Source organism: Rhincodon typus, chromosome 7 (genome assembly GCF_021869965.1).
Source record: "Rhincodon typus isolate 14 chromosome 7, sRhiTyp1.1, whole genome shotgun sequence".
Classification (NCBI taxonomy): Eukaryota; Metazoa; Chordata; class Chondrichthyes; order Orectolobiformes; family Rhincodontidae; genus Rhincodon; species Rhincodon typus.
In genome coordinates this window covers 80,891,724-80,901,167 of record NC_063338.1, presented here as the reverse complement: position 1 = coordinate 80,901,167, position 9,444 = coordinate 80,891,724, and the positions used below count along the sequence as shown (strand labels likewise).

General features: G+C 37.3%; 1 protein-coding gene across 1 annotated transcript in view; it reads left to right on the top strand.

The window, feature by feature from the left end:
• Positions 1-9,444, top strand: part of neb (nebulin) — a 255,644-nt gene that overhangs the window by 8,552 nt on the left and 237,648 nt on the right. The window contains exons 2-5 of the mRNA XM_048598817.1: positions 543-611; positions 3,275-3,313; positions 8,325-8,354; positions 8,461-8,490. Coding sequence (XP_048454774.1) covers positions 543-611; positions 3,275-3,313; positions 8,325-8,354; positions 8,461-8,490 — 168 coding nt within the window. The remainder of the gene's footprint in view (positions 1-542; positions 612-3,274; positions 3,314-8,324; positions 8,355-8,460; positions 8,491-9,444) is intronic.

The following is a 9,444-nucleotide window of genomic DNA, read 5'->3' as shown; positions in this document are numbered from 1 at the left end:
GCCGAAGGGCCTGTACTGCGCTGTAATGTTCTATGTTCTATGTTCTAGGCCCGAAACGTCAGCCTTCCTGCTCCTCTGATGCTGCTTGGCCTGCTGTGTTCATCCAGCTCTACACCTTTTTATCTCAGATTCTCCAGCATCTGCAGTTCCTACTATCTCTTATGGAAATCTAGACTGCTCTCCTCTAAAGTCCATTGAGCTGAGGTCAACTGAAAATGATAAAAGTGAAATTAATAAGAGTTTTTATCAGACAAGTGTACTCATTAATGTGGAGTAAAGGTGTGTTAGCAGAGTTTAGACACAACTGCACTAACCTATTGATGGAACAGGTTCAAGGGATTGGATGGCCTACTATTGACCCTATAATCCTAACTGTAAATTGACACAATGCAATGCAAGTGTCCCCAGGCGATACGAAGAATATCAATTACAATAAATCAATCTTGAAGGCTTTTAATGGACTTGCACAGAGTTGGAAAATTGTGGGACAATGTGATAATTTTTTTTGTCTTTGATTCTTTGTGGGATTTGGCCTATTGTAGTACCATACATATGAAGGTGAAAAGGTGATAAAGGGAAAAGAGATTACAAAGGTTACAGAGGTAACAAAGGTAATTGCCTGTACCCAATATGTTACAGGCATGCATGAAACAGTTGGTTATGTGTGCTGTTGAGATAAAAATAGTGGCTGTATTGAATTGTCCAGCTGAAAAAAGCCAAAATTGCCAATTTGCATGAGAATTTGCTGTTAGTTGTTTTATCATTATCCTTTCCTGAGAAACTCAGGTGTGCAGTTAAGCAGGCTGCTACTGATATGTGCGATTCAGATGCTATCAGATTGAAACCTGATGCCACATACTTTGCTGATCTTCAAAGTCACCAGACTGATACACAACACGAGTCAAACTTTAGCTTTTCTAGATGAATAAATTAGCCACTAAAAGAACAGATTGTGTACAGAATTAAGTTACCACGTTGAAATGCGCTTCCAAGTCACTTACTAATTACTATCATCATCACAACTTTCCTGTGAGTAATTCAAACCAATTCCCAATTCAGATGAAAGTACAGAATGTTGGAGTTTAAATCATTTTTGTGAAAGAATTGGAATTTACTTGAATCAGCCTTTACTCCTGGAGCAATCAGCCTATGAAAACCAATGAAAGAGAGTTGAATAAGAAGGATTAAACACACTGAATGATATAATGCCATAGTGTGGCTAAGAGTTCAATCTGAGAGATGCACAGCATAGCAAACTTCAGTGATCTTCATGTCAACTGATAGATGTTGGTTCAAAGTCAGGTAGTACACTTCCACTGTACACATACCTTAATAGTGAACATTCTCTCATGAGTGCCACATTGTAATGCGGTGCTGGTCAAACTGGGTAAGTGTCAGTGAAGGCATGATTTGTGATTTCTTTAAAAATCCACTAAAACATTTGGAAGCTCAATCTGTTTGGGATTGAAAACATTTGCAGGCATTGAATTGTGTCTGCTGAGCAGCATTATGGCTTCGCAATAAGATGCATGGATAATGGTTGATGGATTATCTTGCTGGAGACCAAGATTCTAGTTTGAAGTATTGTAGAAGAATTCATTTGAAGAATTTTTTTCCTAGACTTTAAGATGTGTGCATTATTGCTTACTTTGCTTTCTGGTTCACTCTTACATATCTGACCTGCTTAAATGTACAATGTAGTCTTTACCAAGTCTGAAATTACCACAGTTGCTCCTGTTATACACAATGTACTTGCAAGCAACTTTGTTGCAGCTTAGCAATTTTTCTTAAATTATATCAAATAATTCACAGAATAATTAATATCAAACATTTTTGTTGTTCTTGTTTGTGGTATTGACTTAAGAATAACAAAAAAGAACTGTACAGAACTGTCAAAATTAATTGGATAATGGTGACAACGTTTCAATAATTTAAAAAAAACAATTCAGACAGGAAAAGTTATTCTTTAAAGCTGATGAACAATTTCAGGTATAGTGTCCACATCTGTTTTTTAGTTCTTTCATGGGATGTGAACATTGCTGGACAGGCCACCATTTGTTGTTCAACCCTAATTGTCATCAAAGTGAGTGACTTGCTAGACCACTTCAGATCATAGTTAATTAAGAGTCAACCACATTATAGTAGATCTGAACTCAGACCAGGTAAAGATGGCAGACTTCCTTCCCAAAAGCGCATTAGTGGATAAAATGAATTTTTAACAACAATCATTAATAATTTCATGGTACTATTATAGAGAATAGGTTTACATTCCAGAATTATCCATTGAATTTAAATGCCACCAGCTGCTGTGGTAGGGTTTGAACCCATGCCCTCAGAACCTGGAATACTAGACATTTTCTTGGACCATCGCCTTGCTCAAAGCAAAGGCTAATCTTATTGACATGATACAGAGCAGAAAAAGAAGCATGCCAAAAGTATTAGAAATTCAGAGATATATAAGTAAATGTATTTGATGTGACATTTATTATCAGAATCTTGAGATCAAATGTTTCAATTTGAGCTTAATCAAACATATGGGTTGAAATAGTGCTGCCTGATGCTACTAACAAATATAGAGGACCTGACTTTACTCAACCCCAAACACTAACATTGTTAAAATAATTCTCAGTGCTACATTATGAAATTTCCCTAGGCTTCAACTTTAAAAAACCTTGATAGCGCATCTGTTCTCAACAGGTTAGTGTCTTCATTAAGGGAATGAACGGAGACGTTATAAAGTAGCCATAGTCTTACCAGACCTTAGGGCAACTCTCTTATTAGAGAGAGAGAGAGAAATGACTGGTGGCGGTTTTTCCGAGTGTCATCATGCCTAAGGTGATGGCAAAGGTTGAGAAGGAGAATCTTGCACAATTACCTCAGCTGGTGCAGGAATTAAGTACATACTGTTGGCATCACTCTTTGTTGTAAACCAGCCATCCAGTCAAATGAACTTGTACAGTATGTTCAACTCTTTGTTGATGATAAAGCACACTACAATTTCATCTCATTAGCCTTTTATTCAGGTTTAAATATAGGTAATTTCCTAGGTTTTCAAGAATAATAGTATGTCAGCCAAGTTTCCTGCTTTATGCTCAGTAAAAAAAGAATTGCCACATGGCAATAAAAAGTGAGTTTATTGAATGCTTTGTAACAGGCTGGGTATTGCATGGCTATTCTAGGTAGACTATCTGCCTATCAGCAAAAATACTGCATGTAAATTAAATATGACAATGTTCATTTCACTGCTCAGTTAATATGTCTCTTTCCTTTTAAGGAGTCTCAACCACAAACATTCATTCGAGAAGTGAGAACAGTAAGTAACAAGTTGAATATTTTGTGAATATTAGGAGTTTCAAGTTTTTAAATCAATATTGTTTTTCTGCAGTAAATGCTCTGAAAGAACTCTGCAGTAACCATGTTATGAACTGCTGTAGCTAAGTCTATGGATCATATTTCTTCCACAGACACAAAACTGGTTGTCTTTTCATCAATTCTACACTCTCTCCATTATGGGTGTCTGCAATGCACTCTTAGAGGTTGCATTGATACTGCTCAGAGTTGTACCTCTAGTTTGTTCATAACTAGGATGAAGGCCCTCTCACTTGCAGTGATACTGTAAAGTCTTTATTTAGACTATGGTACACGTTTTACTGAATGTAGCTTGCTAGTACAATTTCATCTTCTGCTCCTCTTCGAGTCTCAATCACATGTTTCTCTTTGGTGTGCATTGCTAATATCTGGTTAGTATGTATCTTCTATCTGAAGTCAAATAAATCTAATGATAGCCTCTGCCAAGGTCTATCCAGAAGTGTTGGAGACAGTAATGGCTCCATTGGTATTGGCTATTGATGCAACATGTATGTCAAGATTACATAAAATTCTTTATTGATTTTGAAATCCCTGGAGACCATGCAAACTGTTGAGAATATGCTCAGCATTTAGTGATTCCTTGCTGTCTTCCATTGTGTCATTTTAGGACTTCATCCCTCATGAACTCTGGTATAATCAGCCTGTGGTCAGAGATTAGTAGGTCAACTACTATTGTTAAATGTCTCTCCTGTTCATGTGACTTCTTTAGGGCTTGGTCTATTGAACAATATCTGGAACAACCTTCCAGACAAGTTGTTGGAATCCTGTGCACTCCTTATCTACTTTCTGAGCCGCACAAATTTCTCTTCATCTCTGTGGATGGCCAAGTATTTGTAATTCCAATGGCAAATTATTTCATCTCATCATTGACGATTAAAGTTTCTTTCTCAGTCCGATCCATTATTGTTCTGTATACTGCATCAGCTGTAACCTGGGCCATAACTGGGATATAGATTGTTATGTAGTCATATATCATTAACCTTAATCTGCATCTCCATATTCTCAATGGCATTTTCACTTCTTCTTGATTCTCCATAGTGGTTGCATCTATTTTGACCTGAAATCTTAAACCCCTAAGACAAACCAAGAAGTGTTCACATCTAAGTGTGATTGTTAATGCCTCTTTCTCAATGGTAGCATATACCTGCTTTGTTTCTGTCAATGCTCGTGATGCAAAGTATACAGGTTTCCTGCTTCTATCATGCTGAACTTGAATGAGAACTGCACCTAATCCTATTGTAGGTAATCCTGGGTTGTATTGAATAATATGTCTGAGAATATTTATTAATCTTCTTACAAGCTGTACTCGGCCTCAAACTCCAGTACCATTGTTGGCCTTCCTTTAGAAACTCTCTTAATTGTGCAAGACTGGCTAGGGTAGAAGTGAACTCTTTACTTGGTTTACCATTCTTTAGAAGTGTCAAATATTGTTGATGTGTTTCCATTATGGAACTCAATTATAACCCTTGTCTTTTTGGGATCCATTGTGATGCTATGCTCTCGAGTCATGTGTTCCAAAACCATGATTTCTGTCTTGAAGAATTGACACTTTTCATTGAGTATAAGGCTGGCATTATGTCATGCTCTTAAGACTTCCCTGACTCGGTGGTTATGCTTTTTTCTGGTCTGCCATGGTCTAGTACCTCATCCATATAACAGGTTATACATTGCTTTCTTTCAAGAATCTGTGGCATCACAAACTGAAAGATTTCCAGTGCTGATGAAATTCCAAAAGGTAGATGATTGAAAAAAAATTGTCCAAATGGGGTGATGAAAGTAGTTAAGAATCTTGACTTGTAATCTAGAGGTGTATACCAAAAAACTGTTACTCACTTTTAATTTCGAAAATCTGCTTGGCTGGAAGTCCCCAGTGTGTTATGATTCCAGGTGGGATCCTTTGAATGGTTATGTTCCCTGGTGAGGAGGTTCCCCTTCCAATTCAACCATTGTCTCAGTTGGCTGCCATAAGGTTAATTTAAATAGGATCCCTTCCCTTAGTGAATACCTTTTCCCAATCCAAACATATTTATATTTTAAAAGGAGCCCAATTAAAGAAAAGTCAGTACTTAATACAACACATCTATACACAGGTTAGAAATGTGAAATGAATGAAAATGAGTGAATCAGTTAAGAAGATAAACAAATCAATCTTTGCGTTCCATGAAAAGTAAATGATGGAATGTTCTGGCTGTCAATTTGGACAATACTGATGACACTGATATTGATAGCAAAGCAACTGACTTTCAGATGATTGATTCTGCAAATTAGCTGATCGGCTTTTGTTTTGTTCCCTTTTCAGTATTGACGTCCCTGGCCTACTTAGCTTCCAACATGCAGACCAATAGAGAATACCTTTTTTACCTGCTGTGCAGGTGTCTGAGCTCAAGCTGTAACCTTCATAGTCCATACTAATCTATAAACACCTATCACACTGAGACTAGAAATTTTTAAACTGCTGTGCTTGTGTTAAACCTGAGAGGGTAAAACACAAATGTGCCTTTCAACTCATGTCCACAGTCTTAGACATAACCCACAAGAAATGAATTTCCTTCTGAGACAGATAATCAGTGTTTGGCTTGCAGCTCTTCCTTTTAAGTCTCTCTATTTGAAGTTTTCTTGACATTGCACAGGCATTATTTCGTTCAGGGACTGTCAGCCGTCAGTGAATTCCAGTCTCAGGATTTACCCCTTCAGCCATTCTTGATTTGTAGGTTTTTGTTTAAAAGTTCAATATGTATATAATTTGGGGTTATGATCTATTATCATAACACTTTCCTTACATGATGAATAAAATGAGATTCATTCTCAGTTCATTCAAAAGGGGGAAATAAAGAATAAAACATTAACCCCCATGCTTTCATTCTCCTACCTTTTGTCAATATTATCTTTCATTTCTAATTGGTTCTCTCTACGTTCTGGACAGGATGTCAGCAATTATAATTGATTTCCTGGATCTTATTCTGGATCTTACATGTAAGATCTGTGCCCCTTGAAGCTTGCAGTTTGCTGCTTATAGGTTGAACATTGTTAGTTTTAACTGAGCTAAGTTGATAGCGAATATTGTAAAATTTGTATTTGGTTTATTAATTTAACTTTTTTACTTTTAGGATAATAGTCCTGATCCTCTTCTGGCACTTTTTGAATTCACCTAAAATATTAGCTTGCTGTGCTGATCTTCATCTTTGATCTCTTAGATCCTGTCTTTTGCAAATGATTTTCCTTTTCAGGATTTTTTGTATGGGGCTTTTGCGGTGAAACAAGGTTTGCTGCAATATCTTCTGAGTGCCCTATTTTTCCACATTGCTACCACTCAGCTCCCCCTGCTGGACACTTATTGTATTCGTGATGTTGCTTTGAACAACGTTTTGCAAATCCTGATATGAATGATGATGTTGTTTCATCCTCTTTTTCTATTTTGTCGAGATTTCTGGAGGGTAACGATATTATCTTGGGGTACTGCATAGGAATATGCCTCTGTTATTTCTGACAATTGATCAGTTCTGGGCACTAAGCTTAACTTACATAGAATATTGCATCAGTCGCATGAGCTCCTCTTTTGACTGAAGAAAATAGGACAGTTTTTCATCTTGGATGCCTACGATGACCTGATCTCTTTTGATCAACCTGTTCAGGGATGCTATTACACAACTTTGGAGTAGTGGTACTTGAATCCAAGCTTACCACTGCACCACAAGAGTCCACTTGGATCTCTTAAAATCCCAGTTTTAAGAGCTCTGTATCCACAGCAATCCACTTATCTATAGTTGTTAAAAGTGATTCAATCAAATCCACCTGTTTCTGCAACCTTTGGTTAAATCTTATCTGTTCCATCGTAGATAATGAAATACTCATTAAATGTCTTGACTAAAGATTCAAACTCAATAGTACATTCTTTTACACCCTGCTTCATGAGGACATAATTGGCTTCAGGCTCAACTGCATGCAGAAACATACTAACCTGATGGTTTTGTTATTTTGTGTGCAACTCTGATGCTGTCCTGGATCTCACTTTCTACTGTTTTGCCATTGAAGTCTTCTGACTTTCTGTTCAGCCTGGTGGAGGCTTTTTCTGCATTGTGGACAATGATCTGATTTTAATTCAGTGATATTGAAGTTTCCCATGTTGCCACCATAGTTTGAGAGAAATCTATGGTATCCATGCTTTGCACTGCTGTAGCTAAGCAAAAGGATTTGTTTCTCCTGCAGACTTGAGGCTATCTGGTTCACCCTATCTGCACCTTTGATACTCTAGTGCATTGTTTGTCCACATTGCACTCTTAGAGGTTGTACTGTCTTGTCAGACTGCTACTGCTCTGAGTACTTGCATCTCTTTCTTTATCATATATATGTCATTTACTTTTGAGCTTGGATTGTGAACTAGTGGCATGTGGGTTTTGATCAAACCAGATCCTACCTGTCCAAGAATAACATAATCTGGGATCATAACACTCCTAAATCTCTCTCATTATCTGTAATATGATAAACATTTTAATTATAATATGGTATACATTGTACTGAATGCTCTTCCTGAGTACAGTCTCTCTTCTGCTCCTTTTCAAGACTCAAACACTTGTTTCTCTTTGAGACAACAAGGCGTAGAGCTGGATGAACACAGCAGGCCAAGCAGCATCATAAGAGCAGGAAGGCTGATGTTTCGGAAGGGTCTAGGCCTGAAACGTCAGCCTTCCTGCTCCAATGATGCTGCTTGGCCTGTTGTGTTCATCCAGCTCTATGCCTTGTTGTCTCAGATTCTCCAGCATCTGCAGTTCCTACTATCTCTGATATTTGTTTCTCTTTGCTTTGCTGACATCAGAGTAGCATGATGTTTTTATGTCATCATCATTTACATCATCCTCTTTTACATAATCATCATTAACATACTCATACTCCATTTTACTAAAGTAAACATGACACTTTTTATTTAGCTAATCAAAGACGTTCTTCCTCTTCCCAAGGTTTCTGAACCACAAACATTTATTCGAAAGGTGAGCATTGTAAAAACACAAAATAATTAGGAAATATTTGTAAATACAAATATTAGTAAATAATAACTTTATTAAGGTAATAAATGACTTTTGTTCTCTTCTAAAGGTTACAGAACCACATACGGTCATTCGAGAGGTAAGATGTTAACATGTTAAACAGGTTAAAACATTGATTTTGTTATGAAATTGTCAGACCTTGTCATCATTGTATGTGTTAATTTTTACTTTGCTTTCGGTAAAATGATTAAAAGGAGAAGGTATTAGTGTTTTTACTTATAGTTTTGCTGTCTCTGAGAATTGTTCAAATATGCTTGACAGCTTAGCATGCCTGCTGACATCATTGATCCTGGATGCAGAAGAGCTCCATGAACAGATTAAAGACTGAAAGAACTGTGGATGCTGTAAATCAGAAACAAAAATAGAAATTGTTGGAAAAGCTCAGCAGGTCTGGCAGCAGCTGTAGAAAGAAATCTTAGTTAACTTTTCAGGTTGAATGACCCTTCCTCAGAACTGATGGTAGCTATGAAAATGTTGGTTTATATGGAGAAGATAGGTTGGGGGATGGGCTAAGGAGTAAATGATAGTTGGGGATCGAGCATAAATAAAGAGAAGAACTGTCGGACAGACAAAGGAGTGGATAACAATCTGGCTAGGAGGGTGATTAGCTGATAATGGGACTGTCAGTGGCTAACAATGGCTTGTGTGTAATGCTGGACTATGTGATAACAAGAACTGATGCTGGAATCAAAGTAATATTGGGAAGGAGAAATTCACGCACCAGAAATCACTGGATCTTTCGGGTAGCTTTTATAAAGTTATCACCATTTTGCCATTGTTTTTGGTTGTACACTTGTTCAGTAAAACAGAATGAACACTATGAAATCAAAACAGAAAAGAACTGAGTACTCTGTAAATCAGAAACAAAAACAGAAGTTGCTGGAAATGCTCAGCAGGTCTGGCAGCATCTGTGATGAGAAATCAGAGTTCACCTTTCGGGTCCAGTAACCCTTCCACTGAGGGTCTGCCAGATCTGCTCAACTTTCGTTTTTGCTTCAGAATTAACACTATACCTGCTGCAATAAATGTGACC